This window comes from Pteropus medius, unplaced genomic scaffold, assembly GCF_902729225.1.
Source record: "Pteropus medius unplaced genomic scaffold, Ma_sr-lr_union100, whole genome shotgun sequence".
In the NCBI taxonomy this organism is placed as follows: domain Eukaryota; kingdom Metazoa; phylum Chordata; class Mammalia; order Chiroptera; family Pteropodidae; genus Pteropus; species Pteropus medius.
The window spans coordinates 17,662,226-17,689,491 of record NW_024350319.1 but is presented as its reverse complement, the minus strand read 5'-3'; the positions used below and the strand labels follow the sequence as shown (position 1 = coordinate 17,689,491).

Below are 27,266 nucleotides of genomic sequence, written 5' to 3'. Positions count from 1 at the left end.
GGCAACTCTCACAAATTAATGATTAAGGATGTAATGATTAAAGTAATTTTAAAAATGTTTCTATGGTGTTGTGATATGTTGAAAGTTGTAGAAAATGGTGCAAACTTCTACTGGTTCAGCAGAGAAGTATGAGGTAAAAGAGACAAACTCACCTGTAATACTGTATACTATATACTATATACATCTATTTAAGCCTAAAATATTGTCACTTGATTACTCTATAGGACATTCAAACCTAGTAAAGCATTTAGTTATTTGTTTCTTGTCCTGACATATCTGTTTCTTTACTGATTCACCTTAATTATTCTGAAAAAGATAGCAGCAGGAATGTTATGGAGAAAGCAAAGTGAAAATTCATACTCGTTCCTGGGGTCAACAAAAAAGGTATACACACCTGATGTGTCCTTGAATAAACTGACTGCTGTATAAAAAATAAATTCCAAGTATCTTTCTAAGATAGATGCTGACATGTGACCCTTAGGTTATTAGATCATAAAAAAAAATCTCAGCAGAGTCTGATCAAAACCAGCATTAAAACAGTTTTCTTTTAGCTGAACATTATTCATTAAGAAAAAAATAATGTTATAGAAAAGGTTTTTGAAAGACATGTTCTAATGTTTTTCTTTTGTAGAATTCGAAGAAAATCAAAGTGAGGGTAATAAATGCTGCTGATCAATGAATAGTATGACTTTGAAAGGAAGGGTAATCAGTAATATTTTCACTCTTTATAATGAAACATAATAAACTGATAATTATAGAAAAAATGGGATTTCAGTGAGGACAAGAACTGCAACTTATTCACCTTTATATTGTCTGCATGATAGGACATTTTGACAATGTCCAATCTATATAATTTTTTTAATTGAAAAATTTCTAAATTTATGACATTAATTTATCACATCTACATTATTTTATAATTGTTTTGTCCACCAATTAAAAAGAAATAATAATTGAACATGAAAAGGAAAAATGGAAAAGCACTGAAAAATGTGTTAAAAAATCAAGAATAGGATTAAGACAAAAAAAAGTAAGTCAGGAGAAAATATGTAACGAGAAGATATTTTTGTTATTATTCTAAAGTTATGAATAAAACCAGATAAATATAACCAAAACATGGCTTGAGCTGACAACATAGGCCTGCAAATAAAACGTGTGCTTCTTAGGAATCAGTGCAAACCGGAAAGCACTTTTCATGTTTTATTTCTCTTACTTCTTGGGTTTCCTGGGGTTTACTGGGTTTACACTATTCTTAATGTTTCTGCTAAGGCAATTAAAAAGCTATGTGATTAAATAGTTCTTTTACTAAATTTGATCGTTTTCTCCTGATGGCAAGTATTTTAATGGACTCCACAAAGTACTATGCCAATCAAAAATATATTTTGATCTTGGAAGCTAAGCAGGGTCGGGCCTGGTTAGTACTTGGATGGAAGACCACCTAGGAAGACCAGGTGCTGTAAGCTGACAAGGTCCTTGCAATTTGTGAGGTCAATCAAGAATATATATATATAAAAGAATATATTTTGAGGTATAGAGTATTTTAAAAATTGGTAAGGTGATATTTCTGTCTTCTTTACTTATCCATGCTGCGTAGGGATATCAAACTAAAAATTATTTTAAAAGATTCTAGTTATATTTACAATAGTTCTTAACTACATATGTTTTCTCTAGTTGACTTTTTTAGGTATTTGTTTAAAATCTTCCAAAATTCTATTAAAAATTCTCATAATACTTTTCACTTCCAATAATGAGACCCATTATGAAACTATTCAAACCTTTAAATGTTCATGTTAGTATTTAATAAATGAGATTAATCTTTTCAAGAAGCTTTATACTCTTTCAATTGCAAGAACCCCAGCATATACCAGAGCTTCATTCTAAGTATGACTTTTGCCAAAAGCAAAAGTACTCAATATATTATTTTAATAATGAAAACCTCAAGTATTAGAAACCAAGCTGTGTGTGGAAAAAATAAATCATTTAGGTGAAAGGGTAACAAACATTCAATTGAAGGATAATGCAGCCCTGAGGGAAAATATGCATATGAATGAAGTCTATGAAATTGGTTCAATGCCTCTGCAAAGAAAAAATAATTAGTTTATTTTAAAGCTGCCTATAAAATGTTTTCAATATTGTGGTATGAATTATTTATAGGAAAATGTACATCTAACTTTAAAGCTATCATTTTGTTGAAACATCTTGAATACTAGCGGTAAACTTGAAATAAGAATATATTGTTTTATGCATGTAATATTTGGGAGAATCATTTTAATTACATGCTTTTCAAAAAAGTTAAGATTTGTTATCATTTTGAATCAGAAATATTTCATTCAACTTTTTCTTGACAAACTTAAAAAATTAAAATGACAGTGAGATATCAAATTAATTTATCAAATTTTATTTACACAGACTGCTCTTTAAAGATGACAAATACTTGAGGATGCATTACTTTGAAGTCATTATTGCTAATGAAAAGACTGAGCAAACATGTCTAAGCTTAAATAATTTTTAAAATATACTTTTAGTGTTTTTAAAGTTAGTGCAAAATCTTATTAGGGACAAAAATCTGGATTTGAGGTTATATAATAGTACTCTACGTGCTACAAAAAACCAGTCAAATGGACTCACAAGCTGCCTATGTTGAGAATAATCCTTTTGAACAGTTTTCTGATTAGTACGCAACATAGCACAGACTCTAGGGGGAGCCACATAGAGCTTGGATACTGTAAGCAGGTCTGTAGTTTTACGAACTTTTCTTGAGAATTATGATAGAAACACTCTGACCTACTCCTCCCCTCCAAAATACGGAAAACGAGTGTTATTTATTTCCAGTTTCAGGCAAATCACTATAAAGGAAAATGAAGGATAATCACTGTATTTTAAAAAGTCTCCTTTGAATATATCACAATTGCAAAGCCAAAACAAGGTCGCCTAAGGGAATGTGTATTCTTTACAGCGTCTTCGCTGAGCAGCAGATGTACTGGGGCACCAATACTGAGTGATGGCTTCTTTGCTTTCTCAGTTCTCAGGCAATGACATGGTAAGTCACAATCCGGCCTCCAGGTTAAAACTTGGGGCTCTCCTAAAATAGTGTCATTTTCTTGTACGAGAAACAGAAACATAATAATGATAAATAACTTTAAAGAATATTACCAAAATTTAATCGACCTTGAATTTCTAAAATGGATATGACGATTATCAATTTATGAACACTAGAGGGCAGTAAAACACTAGAAGGTATATTTAAATTACATCTAAAAGTGGCAAAGACAAGCCAGTACTTTTAAAAAATCAAAATCATAAAAATTTAACGAATTTATTCCTTTTTAGCTTGCTAAAGTACAAAGCATTCTTTAACATGTCACTTTAGGTATAACTTACTTTGCAAAATCCAAATAAGAAACATGTCCATGATAAAACCCTGGTTTCATCTCTTTCCAGGAAGTTATATTCTTTACAAAACGCACCTAAAAAAGGAAAACATACTCATTACTTAAGTACAATTTAAAGAAAATGAAACTTAATGATCACAAAATACTTTCCATTTAGACATTTAAGACCAATCACACCACACCAGTTTGACAATTATAGAGCTTAAAACACAGGTTTCTAACTAAAGAAAGTATAGTGTGTTCTATAACTACTAATTCATAGAGCTACTATCACCACACTCAGAAAAGAGTGAAAGAGTACCCTAAAAACAAAATCGCTAACAACACATCACTTAAAATGCTGTATAGTGCATACATTCATGTGAGGTGAGGGGAGGGTGAGTACCAACACACATGCTGAAGCAGGCAGCATTTCAGTATAGGAATGCTCTAAGCAAATCTGTTTTCTTCTCAGAGACATGTTTTCACAATAATTCATTTTTATTAATGACTCAACAAATAAAACAAAAGTTAATAATCATTAAACCAAAACGATTAAAGAAAACATGATCAGAAGACTTTAAAAAGTTAAGAACAGATATCATAAGCTTGTCAATAAAAAAGATTCATGAAATTAGAGATGTGATATAGGTAAAATAAAATTTTAAAAAATATCTAAGTATTACTACTTTAATTTACTAGAATTAAAAACATACAAAGATTAGTTAATATAAAAATTGTTTAAGTGTAAATATATTTTAAAAATTTTAAGAATTGGTTAATATAGAATTTGATAAAGCTAAGTATTACCAGTTGCAAAGCAGTGATACACAATTTCTCAGGGAAATGTATATTTTTGATAGGCAAATGTCTACATGATGAACGGTAAGTGGTTAAGAATCTCTTCTGGAGTCACGATAAAGTGTGGGGTGAAGTAGAAAGAAGGTAGGGAGGGGTGGGGGCCTACCACCCTACACTAAACTGAAAGCATCTGCAAGCTATGACCTCAGCATCTAAAGCACAGAACAAAAGTTGAATACTTTTGACAATTTATCAATCTCTCATTTACATTTTAGAATAGAGTTAGTTACATGGAGATATACCGGAGAACTTTTAACCAGATTAGTCAATAAATTAATAGCAATAATAATGATGGCTGCCTCAGATAAGGCCTATTGGTAGGGCAGAGTAAGGAAACAATGAAAAAGGAGGCATATGTCAGAGCATGTGAACTAGGGGAACATCAAAGATTCTATCAGTAGAATTTTTTAGGGGAAGCATTAATAACTCATATTATAGAGAAATAATGGAGTTTTTAGAAGGGAAATCAAATGAATCTTATTATCTTACACACCTTAAAAACTAAAACTTGGCTATAGATAACAAAATTATGTTGCATTAGAAAGTACACAATTATATTTTAGCAGATATTTTTAATTTTTCCCCACCGAAACAGAGAGCCAAATAAATATGTAATTTGAGGTTCTCATGTTCTTTCCTATTTGTTCTTCAAGTAAGGCATCAAATAGAATGAAAATATCAAATGGCAAATGAAAAAGAAACAGAAAATAAAAAATCAGATAACCCCCAAACTGAATCTTTAGAAATTCTTCTATGTTGAATACGGAAAGTCTTTAAAACTGCCACTAAGTGGTAAATTATTTTATACAAACCTTTGGTTCTATAAAAATAAGTCTAGTATTTCAGCCAAAATGAAGGGGAAATAGAAGGCAGAGAATAGGAATGAGAAGTCATGGTTCAAGGGTACTTAAGCCATATTTAGCAACTCAGCTCTATTTTCCAGAACTGAGATTTAATATGAATATGATAGTATAAGAGAAATAAAAGGAGAAGCTAGATTGAAGTCTGAGAAAATAGTGTTATATAAGCCATATGTTAGAGAAGATCATAGCAGAAACTTAAGAGTACAACGTGGTGAAAGACTCAGGCAGAAATAAGAGTTAGGTATAAGTTTCAAGTATTCTTCTTTCTTCCACCATTCCCAGGGAAGGTCAAGATTAAACTAAACCCTCCTAGGAACACATGTCATCCAATGTGTGTCCTTCACTGTGAGATGAAGAGACCAGGAAGCTGGATAACATCTGGATGACTTCAGGGCTGCTCAAACTTCAATGTACAAATGAATCATCTGGGACTCTTGTTAAAATGCAGGTTCTGATTCAATCCGTCTGGAGTGGGGCCTGAGATTCTACACTGCTATCAAGTCTCCACATGATGGCCAGGTCCATGGGTTACACTGAGGAGAAAGGCTTCAGCATACGTGGGCCCAGGAGCTAACTCTTGGTTCTATTACTGTGAGGCTTGTTTTTGTACTCCTTGCAGAGGAGGCCTGAGGTCTCTTTAGCAAGGATATACTCTCATATTTACTGTTTTTATGATATGGAAAAAAGTATACTGAACTAGAGAAAAATTTTAAAGACTATAAGCTATCACAATATATAAAACAGAAAGGGAGACATAAACACTGCTAACTCAGTCTCCTCTTTCTATCCCCACAGTGATGCCTGAAATACATTAGAACCAAAGTATTCCAAGAAACACAGTTTGAAAACTAATGAAATAAGAAAAAGGGTAGGTCTTTAGTTGGACTCAGAGAAGTCTGATAAAGGCAGAGAACAAGGTATGACTCTTCCACTGTTGTTACAATCTCAAGCCCTCTTGTTTACAAAATCAGTATTTTAGAGGTGGAAGGGATCTACAATATCCTACACTCTCTATTTTATAAAGAAACTGAAGCCCAAGAACCACATACCTTAGATTTTGGTCCAATCATCCTTCTACACCATTAGTTAATTTCCTTAACATATTATTGTCCAATTTATACGAATAATAATAATAATAATAATAATAATAATAATAAAAGAAGGATTTGCAAGGAGAGCAGACATCATTCATATCATGATTCTAATAAAAAAACTTGACACTGAGAATTTCAGGTTTTATCCACTGGTAAGAAATCCCCTCAAACCCAGTCACTAAAACTCCTCAACCTCCATGATCTCAAAGTTCTGTTCATCTCTCTCTCTGAATTGTTTATTTTCCTCATTACATGCATTCTAATCTCAACTTCCAAACCACTCGGTTCACTACTCTTGTATTGGGCAACCATTTTCAACAATGACCACTTACTTATTCTTGTCCTTTTTATTATGTTGGGTAAACTCGGGGGTTGCTGAAGACGCAGGTCAAAACTAAGAGACGTGGTCTAAACACCTATGTAGGACTTTGAATTTTATTTCCTAAATTCATTCTGAGGTAAATTCTGATTGGTTATTGTTTCTTTTAAATTCTCTAAGAGTTAAGAATTTAACTCTTATTGTTAAAATCTCTAAAACACAGAATCTTTCTCTAATTCCCAACTAAAAGAATACTGAAGGCTACATACTTGATGCATATGTATTTTTTTTCTATCTCATCAACACTTAACTCAGGCAATATGTTAAAGTCTCATTAATAAAGCTGTGGCTGATTTACAATTTGCAATAAATCAAAAGATGCTGAGCTGAGATTTACCTTCCCTTTTAGGAAAGAAAAAAGCACTTAGCAAACAAATGAGGTCAATAAGGTTAAAGGGGCCTGTGGCACAGATCTGGAAAATAGTCTGAGCATTCTGAAGTGTCATTTACATACTACTGAAATTCTATACCATCCTAATCTCTTCTTCAAAAGTGATTTCCAAGGACATGATGATCTAAATAATTCTATTTCAAGAAGTATATCTGTCAAAGGTTTTTAAAGTATTATTTAATATTTACCCTCTTAGTACTCCGAATTTTCTGTCTCTACTCTCTTCATTTTTGTTTTTTTCCCTTTAATCAGTCTAGTTGCGGTTGCTGCTCCATCCATCACTTTCTGCCTTTTTACCTCTCCTGCACTACTTGCATTGTCTTTCAGTTTTTTTCTTCTGGTTTTCCTCTACAGTGAAGCATTCTACCCAAGATCTCAAGATAAAGCTCTGGAATACAGAGGAGTAAGAGGAAATGGAGATTAGGTGAGCAAGCTACTCGGTTCATTTTATGAATTCTTACTGACTATACTTGGCACTAAGGAAAGATAAAGTGATTACTAACAGCATTAAATGAATTTAAGGAAACTGAAGACACTGAAAACTCTAGCTTGGTAAGAAGAAAGAGAATTTCATATTCTGATTTGAAATAGGTTATCGAGGATGTTTCAGAAGCAGTAGTTAAATATAGTAGATGAAAAGAGATGTTTATATGGCTGGCCTGGAGCAGATCCTAAACTGTGAATTTCATAAGATTTTATAACTGAAGCAGAGTCAGGCTAGCAAGTAATCAGAAAATACCTATAGGGAAAACACAAGCAATGTAGGGGGTGATATTGTGATTTATTTGCTAGTTGAATCAGACCTGAACCAGTACTATAGGAAAAAGCTAAGAAAGCACCATCTCGCTAACTGTGTATCTAGACCTACATTCTTAAAAAGATTAATCTCAATAGTACGATTATCTATAATCACAAAAGAACTTGTTACACTATCTAAAAGTAGGAATGCCATTCTGAACATCCTGGCCAAATCCCAACTTTGTAATTACTACCTATTGAATAAATACTATTATTAAGTTGGGTAATTACTATATACCAAACTCCTACTCATGCATATACTTAAAATAAACATTCATTGTACAGCATGGGTAGTTTTATGAGACTAAACTAGAGAGGAAGTTTTCTACACAAAGAGGAAAACTGAGTAATAGATAAAAATAAAAGGTTCAACAGTAATAGAACATAACATCTTCACTAAAGTTCAGAACTGTGTTGTTCAACCCTTTTTTTGTAGAAAGGGGGTGAGAGTGTTCCAAATCACCCGAGGTTAAGGGTAGATCATATCACTGCCATCATCAGAGGGGTTCACTCTGCCAGTAATTATCATCATGATATTATGCTCAGCCAAGTACTACTTTCAGAATCTAAGTTGGCTGGTTCGTTCATTCATTCATTTAACAAAAAATTTATGGGGTATCTACTATGCCTCAGGCACTGTTCTTAAACACAGGGGAAACAGGACTGAACAAGACAGATAAGGTTCCTGCCCTTAAAGAGCTTATACTAGAGGAAAAGACAGACGATAAACGAACAGTAATAGGAAAGATATAAAAAGAGTGCAGGAACACAATAACTTGGAAGAGGTATTTAATATATAGAATGACCAAACAAGGTTTTTCTAAGAGAATGTATTTTAAGCTGAAAATTTAAATAGATAGCATAAAGCAAATTGTGAGAAGCCAGGAGAAATGCACATTAAGAAGAAATGGGAAGTGCAGAGGTCTTGAAGTGGGAAGGCTTGGTGCATTCAATGAACCGAAAGGCCAAGTGTGGCTAGGACTGGCTAAAAGGTCAGAGCAATAGACGAGGGCTTTATTAAAAAGGGCAGGTTGGCCTAGGAAAGGAATTTGGATTCTGCAGAGGAGGTAGGAATATCAATTTAAAGGTAAGTCCTTTTCATCCAAGAAAATTATAATATGCATCTTCCTGTAACCCCACTGAAAATCATGTTCTAGTTGTTTGTTATTCAAAATGTGGTTCAAGGCCCAGAAGCTTTAGTTTTGACATCAAGTGGAAGCTGTCAGGGAAGGTCATCAAGAAGATGTGGCTGCAGGTTTTGACCCACAGATGGATGGGGGCAATTGGAAGCTCCCATTCCCTCTCCTGTGCTTGGAAAGTGTGCTCCATTTGCCTTCTCTGTGCTAGAAGCTGCTCAAGGACACAGCCTTGAGACAATAATGTAATGATGAGATTATCTGGATTGTGTGAATGACTACACCTACTTAAGGCCCCCTGTATATGTGACTGACCCCAGTTAAGAACTCTATATCGATTTTTAAGATTTGGTGGGTGGGTCTTATGATTGCCCAAGACAAGCCTCATAAGTTCCCTTGATATTACACATGCCACCTACCAAGCTGGAGTGGTCTGCCTTCTTCATCTCTCCCTGCCCCCTACATATGAAAGCCGGTTTCAGATTACCTTCTGAAGAGTTTTAGAACTCATAGAAGCTTTTAGAAATTCAGAATATCAGGCTCCATCTTAGTCTTTCTGAATTAGAATCTGCATTTCAATTGGTGATTAGCATACAGAGAGGTAGAGATGTACTCTACCTATCTAAAGTGCTGTGCTGAAAAAGCAGTATCTGCAACTAATATCAGACCATGGGCTCTAAAGCAAATGACCAGAAGTCAGCTAAACAGTAAATTAAAAGGAAACGCAATTACTATGTTGTCCCCAAGAGAATGCAAATTCTGGGTATTTCCAATGTCTTAACAGAATGGGGTTAATTACGATCACAGACTTAAACATATGAGAGCAGAAAAGAATTAAGAAACATCATAAAAGATGCTGCCACTTACACCTATTTGAAATAGTTACTTTAAAGACAAGATGGATTCTAATGTAAAGATATTTTCATAATATTAGAAAAAACTTCATTTTCCAGCTAGAAGAGCTGATTGAGGACCTGTTTTCTGTCAATTCCTATCTATTAACTGAGTAAAGTCCATCTCAAAAATACTATTCTCATGACTGAATCAACCTTTTTCTTATTACTCAGTCTTCTCATGCCTTATATCCTCAAATGTTTACCTTTTCATCTCCTTGTTCTAACTTTTCCTCTTATTTTATCCCAACTTCTTAATTTTGAAAAATTTCTAATCTATAGAAAAGTTGAAAGAACTGTACAGTCAACCTCTGTATACTCTTCACCAAGATTCACTGTCAACATTTTGCCATTTTTGTGTATCTCTTCCCTGCCTCCACATGTGTACACACACACACACACACACGCACACACACACACATTCTTAATTTTTCCTGAATTATTTGAAAGCAAGTAGCAGACATCTGTGATCAAGGATCCAGTCACAGACCACACCTTACATTTGGTTATCATGTCTCTTTTGCCTTCTCTAGTCTAGAGAAGATTGTCTCGACTTCACTTTCAACCCTGACTTTTTTGGTTATCATGATATTGACATTTTAGAAGAACTCAGAACAGTTGTTCTAGAAAATGTTCTACAACATGGATTTGCCTGTTTCCTCAAGATGAGGTTCAGGTTAAATATTTTGGTGAGTCTATGGCCATGCTACCCTGAACAAGCCCTATCTCACCTGACCTTGGAAGATAAGCAGGGTCGGACCTGGTTAGTACTTGGATGGGAGACCACATAGGAAGACAGGTGTGCTGTAGGCGTAAAAAATAAAATAAAAAAAAAAGGGATTGTAAACTGACAAGGTCCTTGCAATCTGTGAGGTCAACCAAGGGTTGCCTCATCTAAAAAAAAAAAAAATTTGTTGAGAATACCACATATTGATGTTTTCTTTGAACAGTCCTCATAGTTCCTGCATCTATGTTTTACATTTCCAAGTAAATTATAAAAAAGCTCCCTGAAAGATGTGGCCTTGCTTTTTATTTCTTTGGTATTACCCACCCCCCAACTTGTAACACAATCTCTGTATATATTACATACTCAATAAATAAATGAAAACTTAAAAGTAGAGTTGACAACTGTTTTTAAAATAGCAGAATATGCATAACTATTACACATTGAAGAGTTTTATATAGGACAAAAATATTTAGGCTTTGTCTCTAAAATTTTTGAGAGAATCATCCATGTAAACGGTTTAGCACAATGGCTAGTACAGTATGTACAAAATAAGTCTTGGTAAGAGCTGAGGCTAAAGGCACATGTTAAGCAAACTGGACTGCTGAGGTTGGAAGGTAAGGAAACAGAGTGTGGTCACCTGTTATACATATACCAAAATATTTTTAGGAGTAAACTGGGCTTTAAATGAAAGACTGGGACAACAGGAGATTTAATTAGAATCTCATTTTTTAAACCTCACTTCAGTCGTATTGATTAGATAGTATTTCTCAGAGAAGAAAGAAGAGCAAAATAGGTCATTTAATTCTTATCTGAATAATAAAGCAGTTGAGAATAGTACACAAGAACAAAATATGGTATTAAAATCAAAGTATGTTATACAAAATAGGGTTCAGGGAATATTTTAAAAAATACTTTCAAGGCATCTGATATATTTAGACGTTTACATTTACATGAAGTTTATTAGATTGAAAGTGAAATAAAAATGTTATCTAATATGTCATGCAAAAGAAAGAGAAGCAGTAAGTATGAATTGTTTGAACAACTGCTTCAATATAGAACAAGAGACCAGTAAACAAATTAGATATGGTATATTAGAGAACACCTGGCATACAAGCCATTCCTAATTAAGATCAGATTCTGAACTACCAGTTGACATTTTGAAGTATGTCAGCTAATGAGTAAGACTATTCCTCTATTCTGCCCCATACAAACATGTTTTAAGTATTGTTCATTATGTAATCCAACTGCTTTTAAGATAGCATTTATGCTTCTCCTGCTGGTTTTACATATATATAGATATATATCGATATATATCTATATCTACCTATCTATCTCAATATCTATATTGATATCAATATCTATATTGAGATAGATGTCTATATTGATGTCAATATAGATATAGATAGATATCTATATTGACATCAATATAGATATAGATAGATAGGTAGATATAGATATAGATAAAATTAACAAGCGATTGAAAGAAAAACAGAAGCTTTGTCTCATCCAAATGTAACCGGGAAAAGGTATCACTATGTGATACTAATAAATGTCATGTGTGGTGAGTTTCTGTAGATTAATATTTCCTGAAAAAAATGGTCGATGTCATTGTCAGACATCTTGTAGCTGTCAGACAACTTTGTAATGCTGGACTTTGTAAAGTCTTTGTAAAAAACTTTGTAAAAAATCCTAAAAATTGAAAAAGCAAGCTAACTTTATTGTTCTAAAAAATATTATTGAAGAAATCTAAAATTATATCAGCATTAAGAAATGTCCCTTTTAAACCAAGATATATTCAGAAAAGCCTCATGCAAACAGATTCAAAATCTGTATAATAACTGATTATTTAGGATACTTGCCTTTGAGATACACAATATTACATAATGAATAGTTTTTATGACCCACTTAGCTAAACAAGTTCATGTTTCTTCTCGAGTATAGATGTGTTATTTGGTTTGGCTGACAGATGTTCTACAAAAAAGAGTAACTGAGGATACTGCAAAGAGTCATGTATTATATGGGCAGATGATATGCCATATACTATTGGCCTTTACAGACAGCTTTCTAGCAAGAAAGCGAATCAATGCTATTTTCTTTCTTCAGAGTAAGGGTTATAGGTATGCTAAATAATGGGATAATAGTCAATTCTGCAACAATAAAACAAGTTCAGCTGTTTTCAAATAATACATTCTAACTATATGACTATCACAAATACATTTCTAATAAGGCTACCCCAATATGGTATTTAAGCCTAGATAGTATTTTCAAATATTAACTTTTCTTCCCATGGGATCTAATACCCTTCAATATCTGTAGAAAGGACTTTATTTATTTTATAATTATAGCTAGAACTCCAGATGTAGAGAAATGTGTGCTACTACTGCTAAAGAGATGATTAAATTTCATTTCATGAGATGATTTCCTCCATCTTTCTTAAAACTATTCCATAAAATTATCTATCCATCTGTTTATCTAAATTTTCTTGACAACTTAAAAGATAAGATTATGTTAAAATATTAGTCACAATCCGTTTTCCAGGAGATTATAGCTAATATTTATATGAACTACTAGTAAAAATAAGATGAAATTCAGGAGGATTGTGTAACAAAATTGAGCCATACAGAATACAGGTATCCATCAAATGAAAATTTCTCTATAATAAGTTGAGACAATATAATGATTTTTATTGCCCAGTATCTTGCTAATATTTCATATTTTTAAAAGGATGCCACACTGAAGAATATTAATTTTCTCTTCAAAAATTCAAGCTATTTATTTATTTCACAAATATTTCATATGCAAGGAAATGCATCAAATACTGTGAAGAGTGTAAAATTATTAAAAAGTTTGGTTGATCCCTTCCCCCAGGAGACTTATAATTCATTAGGATCAGCACACATATCCCTTAAAATGCTTTGTCCCCTTGAGATACAAAATTTGAGTGAGGAAATGCCAGAAAACATTTATGCATTCCTTAAGTGGTGTTTACCTGATCTTGTAGTGACATCACTGGATTATTTTTGGTAGTGTTGATGTGAAGAACATGGTATTTATTCTTTGCACACAGGTCATAGGCAATATTGGTAAAAGAGGTGCTTGCAGTTTTGGGGACTCTGTTATAAATGATCACCATGTCCTCTTCCTCATCTAAAGCTACATCTTGTCGAGGGCCATCCATCGTATGTCGCTGCTCAATTTCTCGGACTTCATGTCTTGCAATAGCCCTTTCTGTAAAGAAAAACAGGTATGAACTCAGTTTTTAAAGACACTATAAGTTATAAAGCACTGAAAACAATTCCTATTTCTGAAATATAATTTTCCTTTTCAAGAAGTGGGTAAAAGAAGTTGAAGAAATGTTCTGAGGACTAAAACTTCAGAACTACCTTTGAAGAATAATACACATGCATATAAAATAGAACCAAGGAATTAATGGTCATCAAATTTAGAATACCACAGACCAGAGAGTTCTTCGGTGTAATTCAGAAGTCACTCTACATTCTAATAGAATGTCTACAGCCTGAACCAATTCTCAAACACAAAGAAAGAGTATACGAAATACTAAACTTCAAGTAAAAAATGCAGTTAGAAAATAAGTCACTTAAAATTTAATCAAAAGTTTTGAAATTTATTACTTAGGAATTAGTTATTCCCTGGTTTACCAAAATGTAGAAGGGCAGTGATTATAAATGTTGGTGTAATTTTAGGTAACAAGAGTGGAAACGAACCATCACAAAACCTTTTTCTTGTTGGCGTTGCATTATAGATAAGTCCTCGCTATGTTTGTTCCTTAAATCTCATGATTTCTCTAATTCACATCTGTCTGCCATGTAGTTTAAAAAGAAGTTACATTTTACTTTGTACTACTCTCTAATATAAACTTCAGTTTCAAGTATTTTTATAGAATAAGAAAGCAAGAAAGAAGGAAGGAAGAAATGAGTGGAAAATCTCTAACAAGATTGCAAATTGCTTTGCACAGAAACAGGTGCTCACACAAAGTATGCACCTACTGTGACCAGATCTTTGTGTTAGCTGTTAAACCTACCTTGAACACTCTCCCATCCCTGCCTGTTGAATTCCTCACCCTTCACAATGAGTTTAATCATCACTTGCAAGGGAAGCAGCATCTGATCTCCCCAACTAGATCAAATCACACACATAATGTATGTATAAACAATACCTCCTACTACATATCTTGCATTTATCACAAGTGCAACTTTATATTATATGCGTTGTTATTAGTGCTTGCCTACCATGATATCCATGATTTAATAAAGTGATATGAAGAAGCACTAGGTGCAATAATACAATAACAACTTTAGGCTTCAAATACTGTTGGACCATGAATCTTAAATTTTGGTTCAGAAATTATGGTCACCATGCGGAGCTGAAGAGTCACACTCAAAGACTTGGATTAAAGTTCCAGGCCTGCTGCTCATTAGTGGCAGGCTTTCCAAACAAAAGCAGAAGTACCTGTGTTCTCTATGTATATGCATATGTGTGGGTCTTCCCCGCCCCGCTTGGGAGAGCTGGTTGGAAATATGGGGAGAAAGAGATGAACTTAATATCCAACACACTGTTGGATTGCCTAGCACATTCAGGAGGTATTAATGTACATAACTGGGCATATTAGGTTGAGAGCTGAGAATAAAGGTTCAAGTAGAAGAAAGACATCTGGAATGGGTGAAATTGCCTAGATAATCTAGATCAGGGGTCCCCAACTCCCGGGCCTTGGACCAGTACCGGTCTGTGTCCTGTTAGGAACCGGGCCGCACAGCAGGAGCTGAGCGGCAGGTGAGTGACCAAAGCTTCGCCTCTATTTGTAGCCGCTTTCTAGGCAAGCATCACCACCTCAGCTCTACTTCAGATCATCAGGCATTAGATTCTCCTAGGAGCACCGGTCCCTGGTGCCAGAAAGTTCGGGACTGCTGACCTAGAACATGTAGCATGAAAGGAGACCCTAGAACAGAATCTTGGGAAATACCAACATTTAAGAAGCCATTAGAAAAAGACAATCCATAGAAAAAGGCTAAGAAGAAATAGAGAGAAAAAGGAAAAGGAACTAAGACAGACTTTTAAGAAGCTCATACTACATTTTATAAATTGACAGTGTTTTCCAAATGAACCTATAAATCAAGGTAATGCATGATGCTGTAAACTTCTACATAGGATTTGGAAGTAGTCTCAATTTAATTTCAGCAAGTATTTACTGAAAGCCTACATACATTATTATTTCAATAATTTTAAAGGAACCTTATCTTCCAAACAACTTCAAACTGTCATCATAGTCTGAAACTACTATGGTATGGTTCTGTCCACACACACTCCTTTTCCTAAGAGAAATAAAATAGTGTTGTTGCCATTCAAGTGCTGACAGAAGGATGAGAGCTTTCTCTAGCAGCCCAGATATGCACAAATTGCCTTTTAAATTAAGATTCACCTACAAGCAACAATGCTGAATTTATTTTCACTAGTTTTTCTGAAATCAAGTATATAGAAAAGAAGATTTTATGTGTTATTTCATAAATGGTATCCATTTTACCTACAGAAGACATAATGATTAAAGAAAAACTACAATATTAACAGTTTTAATAATTATCCTTTCTACTTAAAATTTTCATATGCCCAATAATTGTTTTGAAAATTAGTTAATTAAAAATATTTTTTAAAATAAGTCATTTAGTCTGTGGATATTTTACTTTTTAAGATGCTAAAACTCTAGCTAGAGCACAAAACTAACACGTTTTAAGAATTAATCATTGTTTTTGGTTCATTATGTGTATTAAATTATATGAGGTGTGTATCACATAATTTTTAAAATTTTCTTAAATTATGAAAAGGTACAAATATGGAGTCACTACTTTCCTCATTCAAATAATATATTTATAGGCATTTTCTATTTTTCAGCAGTGTTTTTACTTTGCTTAAACAAAAAGAATAGTTATTAACATAGTGTTATGCCTAAAACAACATAAAAGGTAAAAGTTTAGAAAATTTTTTAAAATCGAATCTCAGCTAGTTGAACAATAACAGTAACTACTGTTAATGATAAATTACTATCTCTCTTCTCATGTGACGATACGTAAAACCAGTAAGACAATTTGCAACATGGCCATATTCTTTACTTACCAAGTACTTGATAATTCCAATTTCTTTTTTTAACTTTTTTAAGCTAAGATTGTTTATAAGAGATTTAAACTATGTATGCACAATGAAACGACAAAAATATGCATTAGTGGTTCACGATAATTTTGGGGGGTCATGAAGTCTTTTGTATTTTTGTAAAAATACAAAAAAACTCTGAATATAGTTATTACAACTTCTTCTGAGACTCAAATCAATGGGGAGCTTTATTACAACACATTTATTGTGCAGAGAATGTAGGCAGTATATTTAAAATACTTAGGATGCATTTTGAAGTAATGTTTTTTCATGTTTGAGTAGTGAATTATATAGTCTCTGCAATGAAAGCTATTTCAGAACCGCCACAAAATGTACAGCCTCCAATAACACGGGGTATGTTCTGAGAGTCATGAAATCACAGGCAGGCCAGGCACAGGCACCACTGGCACTAATATGCGCAACACTGTAGATCGACACTGAACTCCATGGCAGTTCATGCTCTTCTAGGCTCCTGTTCAAAGTGGCACATATTCCAACTCAATGAACTTTTCCATGTGGCAGATTATCAATAAACTCGGGTCTTTTAAAAGACCATTCGTAATAGTAATAACTACCTATTTCTTCATTGACAGTGCATTAAAGGTCTCATTTCTTGAAAAAATATAATGATCAAGCTGTTAAAACATTGCATTAAATATACTAAAGTAATTCTATACAGCATTAAATCATTAAGATATATGTATCAGACTACAGAAAAAAATGAAGAAAAGCTGAAGAAAAGATCTTTTTTTAACCACAACATATCTTTTAATACTTTTTTGAAAACATTAAGATTGTTGTTTTGGGTAACACCTTTCCTCTTTAAACATTTAATTAAATGTTCAATATATTAACTGACTTATAGAGAGGAATAAGTTGTACATTTTGTGAATGAAATGAAAGAACCCATGATCATACCCCTCCCCCCAAAAAGATCAATTTTGTAATGGTCTCAGCAGAGAATAAGCAGTTCACAAATGTTCAAAAGGTATAGTATTTTGTATTGTGGATAACAGTTTAGGACTCAAGGGATAAAACAACAAAAGAGCAATAAATTACCTTGCCTTCTAATATAGAAACGTATGCATGTTAAATTAAAAAATATATAGATAGTTAGATGATAGGTAAAAAAAAAAGTAAAAGGCGAAGAACATCAAGAAAAAATGACCAAATTTTAATATTTATAATTATAGGAAGAAAACATAGAAATTGGCAATCACAATATCAAAACATCAGTAGATAATAAGCTAAGATTGTTTATAAGAGATTTAAACTATGTATGCATAATGAAATGACAAAAATATGCATTAGTGGTTCACAATAATTTTGGGGGGTCATGAAGTCTTTTGTGAATATGATAAAAACTATGCACCCTCTCTTCAGAAAGGTTGACTTGTGCATTTCAGGGCTTCTTCTTAGAGCCCAACCATGAGCATGCCAGGTGGGAGGGTGGGGGTGGATAGGAAAGGTGACCCCATATTAACTACTCCTAAAAACAGAATGGACCCTAGGACAACATGGCCTTATAGTAAACTGCCTAAGGGCATTAGTAAGTATACAAAAAAAAGGTTACTTATGGTAAGGATTGTAGGCAAAGAGAAACCACAGAGGAAACTGGCAGTGTGTCTATCTGAGAAATGTTTATGGATGAGGGCGCCTTGGCACAAAAGTTGACGACCGGTCAGGACTTTCTGGCAAGTATGCTTATTTCAGACCTAGATAAGCTGGGCGGTAAGAGCTTGATGCCATCGAATATCTGAACTAAAGTAGATTTTTAGTATTTTCTAGACATAAATCTCACGTTATATGGATTCCCAAGTACTGTTATGAGAAATAACTTATTGCCTATAAATTGTGTACACAATGAGAAGTAGGAAACAAAAAAGTTGTACCAAAAGAAAGCTATTTATGAAACTATTTAACTAATTCTTTCTTCATGGTTCACTGTGAATGTACTACCCAGCCAAACACTATCTGATCCTTATGGAAATAATATTGTGTAATCATTATGAATTATATAAATTAGTTGTCTGATTGAATACATCATTTTCTTATAAATATTTTTATCCTGAATGAGTCGCCTTGAATTCAATCACCATGGAGACTGACAAAATAAATTTCTATATGGAAAGCTGAAGGCTAAACTCTGAACACTGTCAAATGCTTTCATGTGTAGTTTCCAGGCAGTATACAAAGTATGCATGTGTTATCATTAAAACCTACAAGTATGTTTACATGGATCATCCTATAAAAAAAGCTGATAGCATTTCTACTTCAAGAAAAGTGTTTCACTATTCCTCCTGCTAAGTATAACTAAGAACCCTGGACACTGTACATAAGACTAGCATAAGACTCTAAAAGGTAGAGAGAAGAAGATAGGGCCTTTGGGGACTTAAGGAACAACACAGTGGTAAGTTTTTTAAGTTTTCTTTTAGGGATTAGACTTCCACCCTTACAAGTCTATAATGAAATATTCAATGTCCTTGTTGAGGTAGTGTCAGAGAAAACCAAGTAGGGAGCCAGGACTTTCATCCCAGGCAGTCAGTAACAAGGCACTGCTGCAGTGTTGGTGGTGACTGAGCAAGAAGCCTGAATGTCCACTTCTAGATGACAGCAGTGAGAGTCCCTTTCCTTCCCTGCTTGGTGCTGTCAGAGGAGACATAGTGGAGCGTCAGGACATTCACCATCATCCAGTGTAACAAGGCTACTCCCATCCCTATCCAGCAGAACAAAAAGCCTATCAGGTGTTGATAGAAGCCAAGTGAGAAACCTAGACTTCTACCACCACAAACTAGAACCCCTTTCTAATGTAGAAAATGTCAACTAAAACAGAGTTTAAATAAGATTCAGAGTCAACATAATACAAAAATGTTTAGGTTTAAATTGAATAGTAATCAACATTTGAACCGGGTGGATCTAAACTCAATGAAGAGAGACAATCAAGAAATGACACCACCAAGATGAGAGATGTTAAAATTACTAAATATTTAAAGCAGTTATGATAAAATGCTATCAAGAACAATTATGAACAAGCTTAAACCAAATTTTAAAAAAAAAGCCTCATCAAATAGGCTCAGTAATAAAATAGATATATAAAGAAGAACTAAATGGAAATTTTAGAATTCAAAAATAAAATAATCAAAATAAAGAGCTCACTGAATAGGATAATAGGAGTAAGGAAGAGAAGGAGAAAAGTTCAGTGAACTAGAAGATATACACAATCAGAATAATAATGAGAAAATACACTGGGGAATAAAACCGGTCCTCAGAGAACTGTGGGATATAACAAAAGATCTCACACTGATATCACAGAGTCTTGGGAGGAGAGAAGAAAGAAGGCAGGGCTGAAAGAGTACTCAAAGAAATTATGGCTGAAAACTTTACCCATTTGGCAAGAGATATAAAGATTCAAAATGTTGAACAAATTCCAAACAAGATAAACCAAAGATATCTATGACAAGACACATCATAACTAAACTTGTGAAAACTAAAGACGAAAAGAAAAAAAGAAAATCTTCAAAGCAGCCAGAGAATATGAAGTGCTTACTTATACTTATAAGAGAAATAACAGCAGATTTCTCATCAGAAATTATGGAGCCAGAAGGAAGTGGCACAATGTTTTTCAAGTATTGAAACAAAAGAATCCTATACTCAGAGAAAATAATCTTCAGGAAAGAAAAGGAAAATAAGACATTCTCATATGAGAGAAAATTAAGAGGTTATTGCTAGTAGATCTACCCTAAAGGACTGGCTGAAAGAAGTTCTCTAAAAAGAAAGGATAAAAGAAGGAAACTTAACAAACTAGAAAAAAAACAAACAAAAAAATGGAAAGAGTCAAAATGTGGGTAACTACAAAAAAACTTTCTATTTCCTCCTGAGTTTTCAAAAATATGTTTGACAGAGCAAAAATTATAACGCTGTGTGATGTGATTGTAAATGTATGAAGAAGAAATATTTAACACAATTATATTGTAAATGGCAGTTAGCATAGGGATGTAAATGGAGGTAAGTTTACTATACTTCACTTGAATTAGTAAAATGATGACATCAGTAGACTATGACAAGTGATATTCATATAATGTATATAAACCATGAAAAAAGCTATATAATGACATTAAACTAAAAAAAACTATAGATAAATCAAAATGCAATTCTAAAAAAAATAAAACTCACAGTTATGCAGAAAAAAATTGAGAACAACAAAAAAAGAACAAAGACAAAAAATAAAAATATCAAGAGAAATTTTTAAAAATATATCGAAGTGAATGAAAAGGAAAATAAAATTTGTGGTAAACAGCTAAGGCAAGACTAAAAGGGAAATTTACAGCACTATGTGCATATATCAGAGAAGAACGGTCTCTAACTAACAATCTAAGTTCCTACTTCAAGAATCTAGAAAAAGAGTAAAATAAACCCAAAGCATAAATGGTTGACCAGAAAATTCCACAAAATCTTTAAAGAATTAATACCAATTCTAAACAATCTATTACAGAAAATAGAAGAGGAAACACTTCCTAATTCATTTTATGAAGCTAATATTACTATGATACAAAACCAAAGACATAACCAAAAAGAGGAAATTACAGACCAATATTCCTTAACAAAATATTACCAAATAGAATTCAGCAATATTTAAAAAGAATTATACACCATTACCAAGTAGGGTTTATTCCAGGGATGCAAAGCAGGTTTAATATAAAATCAATGTAATCTGTCATATTAATTGACTAAATAAGAAAAAAATCACATGATCATATCAATCTATACAGGAAAGAGATATGACAAAATTGAACATGTGTCTGTGATAAAAACTCTCAGAAATATAGTAATAGAGGGGAACTTCCCCTCCAAAAATATTACAGTTACCATGATACTCTGTGGTGAAAGACTGAAAGCTTGTCTCCTAAGATCAGAAATAAGGCATGATGTATAGTCTCATTACTTTTAGTTAACATAGTGCTAGAAGTGCTAACTAGTGAATTAAAGCTAATCATTATCAACATCATCATCACCATCACCATCATCATCACCATCTCAGGCTCTTTTGTATAGTAACATGCTGTTTAGGTTTGTAGCTGAGGAGCAATAGGCTATACTATACAGCCAAGGTGTGTAGTAGGCTATACCATCTAGGTTTGTGTGTGATGTTTGCATGACAAAATTGACGCATTTCTTGGAATGTATCCTCGTTGTTAAGTAGCACATGACTGTACATGTATTATCGCATGTTTTGATTCCTAAAGCAACCCTAGGAGGCACCATTATTATGAGGAAAGTGAGTCTCAAAGAAGTTAAGTGATCATCAGCTGAATACTGATGTGATACCATCTCAGGTCAATCTGACTCCAGGGTCTGTGCTCCACGTTATACTGGTTATCTGAGATTTAGTCTGTTCCAGTATTAGGAAGGAGTAGAGCCACACAGTTAAACACAGCACGATAATATTGTAGAAGTACCAATATTTTTTGCAAGTACCTTTAAAATATATATATATATTAGTTAATAATCATAGGTGAGCTGACTTCAAGACTTTACTCTCTACACATATCTCAATCACTTGAAATTAATACTCTGATAGAATGTGGGAAGTCCACCAAATATGTGGTTTCCTTTTAAATTATACTAAGATATTACATCTCAAAACATCCCTCACTTTTCTACAAACTTCTCAAGTGATTTATTCCTATTTTCATTTTCCATCTTGTACAAAATCAAACAAACGCCACTATAATTAATGCCAAAGGAGAGAAGAACAAAATACTTCTGGATTCAGGAATTGAGGGGGAAAACTTCTGGAAAAGATACACTGAGTAAGTTGAGCCTTGAAAGAATGGGGCTGGTTTTCAAAATGTAGAGATGGGCCATGATGGAAGGCACAAAAGCTTGCATAGTGGCAAAAGTAGATAAATAAGAAATATACTAGTATAATTTGATAATAAAATTATTTGATTAGAAAAATCTATGACAATTTTTTGGCTACACTGAAAAACATATAACTATAGTAATAACTGCTCCACATATTGGGCCTTTACTATGGACTAGAAGCAATGTTGCATATTTAAATGTTCATTATTTCATTTATTTTTACAATAACCCTATACCTATTACCTATAAGGTATTATTATAGAAATTCAGACTCTGCTCAGAATCCAAACTCTCAATCTATTTGATATCAAAGCCTATATTCCTAACCATAGTAATTACTATCTCAAATCACAGGAAGGCATAATTCCTAAGAAATCTGTATTCAATCACACGAGGTTAGTATGTATCATTTTAGGCACACACACAAAATAGAGTGCATCCAAAATGGGAAGAGCTAGATGAACAATACCACACAAAGAACTGTTTATAAAAAACCCAAGACACTTAGAGAAATTCCACAAAAGTATTAAAAGTATCTTGAAATATTTAAAAAGTGATTGTGAAAAGGAGGTAGCTTTTCTGTTGTATTATTCCAGAAGACAAGATAGACTGGCTCAAGAGAGAATGGACTTTCGAATAATTAGTAGTGCAAAGTAAACATATATGCTGTTTAGGAGAAGGTAAGGTATCAGTTTCTAGATATACTTTATGTAGAGGCTGCATAAGGACCTGCCAATGGATGATGTACAGAAGATCTCTGCATTGATGAGAGCTGAAACCATGGGACCTCTGGGGTCCATTACCATTAGATAAATTCCATAAAGCTATGATATCAATTTCTACAGTACAGTATAATGAGTTTCAGGACTCTTTCCACCCAGAGATCCCCAAGCTCCAACCAGCTAGGAAAAAAACAACAACAAACAAACAAATAGAAACAGAAGCAGGCCAGTGGAGAGTTTGGTGGCGTAACATTATAATGAAAGTTTATACAAGATGCAATGGAGGTCCCCAAAATAGGATAGATTAGAAAGAACTCATGGAGGAAATGACTGAGAAAGATAAGAAAGTATATTCTGAGTAGAAAAAGAAAGTAATTTCAGGCAGAAGGAAAGCATAAGGAGTCATCATACTGCATTGGTGCATTTAAGCCCTAAAAGTGGTTCTTGATAAGCTTAGAATATGGGAGAAGGGGTAAAGGTGAGGTAAAACATGAGGTAGACAGTGGGCAGATCAGTGTCTTCATCACGATACTGAGAATATGAACTGTATCCTCTAAGTCAGCAGTTCTCAAACTTATTCGTCTCAAAACTTCTTTATATGCTTAAAAATTGAGGACTCCAAATAGATTTTGTTCTTGTGGGTTATATCTATCAATATTATATTAGAAATAAAAATAATAAAACTTTTAAAATATTTAGTTCATTCAAAAATAATAATAAAGCATGTTGGCAAAAATGACATTTCACAAAAATATTTTTTCAAAAAAAATTTTAGTGAAGACAGTGACTTTTTAAATATTTTTACATATCTTTTTAAGTATCTAGCTTAATGGAAGACAACTGTATTCCCATACCTGCTTCTCCATTCAAAATATTACCATATATTTGGGTTGAAGTTTATGAAGAAAATCAGACTCCTACTGTAATACAATCGGAAAAAGGAATATTTTAATAGCCTCTGTTGATAACTGCAAGTATTCTTTTTTGATACTACACTAAAATTCAACAAGTGTTAGCTTTTAAAAGGTTTCAATGTGATATAAAACCATATCATTGGGAAAATACTGGGTCATGGAGTTATGGAGATCCTACAAATGTTAACACATTTAAATTATACAATTCCCCCACACCCCCAAAAAATAAACCAGCATTCATTATATCACCACCACTCTCATGCTCATGGTGGCAGATATACATTTTTTAAAACTGTTAACAAATACTGTCCTTGAAGTGACAAGTTTACTTTGTTCATTTATCAGAAAATGTCTGCCAACTACCCAAATCCGAATTAACATAGTTTGTCTGTTGGTCATTCTTTCAAATAAAAACAGTGTTCTATGAAAAAAGCAGCTTGTTGACCTTGGAATTCAAACAATATTGTGCTTCTCCTCAAGACAATCTTTGTACTTTGGTATACAGTACCAACTGTACTTTGGTATACAGAAGTGCTTGGTATACTTTCCATTTTGTCACATAATATTTAAAAAGGCAAGTACTAAATAGTCGAGATTTCATAAAGTTAACTGATTGCTTTTTAAAGGATATTCTTACATGACAATGTTTTTTTGTGGGGCGGGGCAGCAAGGTAACTGTGAGTACATGGTGGTAAAGAATACAATGACTATCAGAACAATTTGGTACCACTATTGCTTTTCTATTATGAGTGCAAATGTCAACCAGTAAAAAATGCAAGTAACACCTTATAATTATTACAAAAACAATTGCAAACCATTTTTTGAATCCCTTGAAAGTGTCTTGAGGACTCCTAAGATCCACAGACTATACTTGAGAACATCTTCTATAAGCAATGTGGTGCCCTTTTTGAAGAGTTTTAAGTAACATCCCATGTGGGACTTCCATAATGCAAGACTCCATGATACCCCTTACAGTTGAGTATTAATGGCCTGAAGACATAGTGAGGACTAAGACCTGAAGGTGACTGCAATAAGGATGAAGCTTGGGGACTGGTAGGAGATAAGTAAATAGAATAGAAGCTTAGGTGAAAAAAGTTGATGAAGGAATTGGAAGAGGTTAAGGTGTTGTCTCTAAGCTTCTGTCCTAAGGAAGAAGACGGTGCCATTCATTGAGTTTGAGAATTAGGGGCAGAAGCAGCAAGTGGGGCAGAAGAAAGGAATTCAGGATATCTGGAAATCTACATTGAAGTTCAAACTGAGAAATCAAACATGTAGGTGGTCTGTTGAAATGTCTATTTTCACAAGGGCTTTTATTTCAAAGTTATATAAGTCTAAGAGGTCTAGAAGATAGGGTAGAAAAAGCAACAGCAGAAAAAATCTGGATTGGAGAGTGTAATATGGCATTTGTTCCCCGCCAGCCTCGTGGACAGCCATATACACCCATAGGTTTGAGTTTTTGGAGAAAGGGCATACAGGATGATAAAGGCTCTGTAAGACACAGGGGCACTATTTAAGTTAGGAAAACATTAGCTAGTAGAATAATTAAAATTTCAATCGTGTACTACAACAGTAGTTCTTGTTCCAGTACCAGTGTGAGGGTTTCTGGCTGGTAAGGTGGCCTTTTACACAATGATTCAAGGAATCGGGGACTCCTTCCTTCCTGTGACTTTGACATTCTTCCAGGAACTCAAAATCTTCTGCATCCAGCTAGCAGACACAGGAAGACAGAATGAAGAAAGCCCAGTAGTTTCTTAACTATCTTGGCAAACATTAGTCATATGGCTATACCTAGTATAAAGTGTAGTGTTAAAATTAAAGAACATCAAAACAGACTTTTGAGATCACCAGCTTTTTAAAGATTTCTTTTATCAACACTATCTATAACACATGTGCAATACAACCAAAAACAATCCTACCAATATCACTGCAAAATCATGTGCTTACTAACAAAATTTTAAGTGTTTTTGACCACATCGTCCACATTTAATATTTCTATTTAGTACATTTCAACATATAAAGCAGCTATAAGACATATATCCTTGCTTCACATTTTACTGATGTCTTTGAAATGCTGTTTGAGGGCTTGATGAGTTTTGTAATTCACAAAGCACATATTTGGGCCTTGCTACTGCAGAACGCATTCGATTAAAATAAATCTCTGCTAGCATTTTTTAAAGTAAAAATAAAGATATGACAATGTGGAAGATGTGGAAAAGGTGGAAAGTAAATTATTTAGGATGAGACTTAAAAATTGTTCTTAAAATGGAAAATCAAGGAAAAATACAATGAGGGACTAATTATATGTAAGCTTTGTAATACAGCTAAAATATTAATTTTAATATTAAACTGGCAAGAAGATTCAGAAATTCCAACTTTTAGCAGAAGTCCAAAATGCAATTAAAATAGATGTGTTTTGACTACTGAATACATACCAAGAAGATTAAAGCATTTTCAAAATCAAGAAAGAAATGCCAATACTGTCTACAAAGCTGAATTGTTTTCACATTTCAACAACTGCACCTGGTGCTCCATTGACTGGTAAGTAAAAAGAATAAGAAGTAACTAGGATTCAACTCCAGCTGGGTTTGGAGATCATTAACTAAACGCTAATGCAGCAGCTGTTTGAAAATTAGAATTAGTGAGGCTGAAAACTTGCCATTATTTCAATAGAGCTTGACATACATCATATTATAGAGTAGTGGTTTTTAATTTAAGCATGCATGAGAATGACTAGAAGGATTTGTGAAAATACAGATTCCTGCCTTACCACCTTCTCCAGTTTCACTGGGGGAGTATAGATCATTTACTCTTAATGGGCAAATATCAATTTTTGTAATTATAAATAAGAATTTAAGAATTTGAATAATCTTGGTAGATCCTATTAAGTAACCTGTTTCTAATTTTTTAAATTGTCCTTAAAACCACTTTGTTTTATTTAGATTTATTATTTTCAGTTTAACTTAGGCTACAAATAAAAAAAGCCAAAACTGATAAAATAAACTGCGATTCCATTAGAAATAAAATGGCCTCCAAATATGAGAAATTATGCTACAGAGAATTTTTCCATAATGTGTTAGTTACGGATGAAATGGAGAA

General features: G+C 33.4%; 1 protein-coding gene and 1 pseudogene across 4 annotated transcripts in view; one reads left to right on the top strand and one right to left on the bottom strand.

Moving 5' to 3' along the window:
- HS2ST1 (heparan sulfate 2-O-sulfotransferase 1) overlaps nt 1-27,266 on the bottom strand; it is a 164,283-nt gene that overhangs the window by 20,188 nt on the left and 116,829 nt on the right. For all 4 annotated transcript variants that reach the window (XM_039838745.1, XM_039838743.1, XM_039838744.1 and 1 more), the window contains exons 2-3: nt 13,500-13,738; nt 3,379-3,464 (exon numbers count right to left, since the gene is read on the bottom strand). In XM_039838745.1, coding sequence (XP_039694679.1) covers nt 3,379-3,464; nt 13,500-13,688 — 275 coding nt within the window. In that variant the 5' untranslated portion in view covers nt 13,689-13,738. The remainder of the gene's footprint in view (nt 1-3,378; nt 3,465-13,499; nt 13,739-27,266) is intronic.
- On the top strand, nt 10,477-10,596 carry LOC120583507 (uncharacterized; annotated as a pseudogene).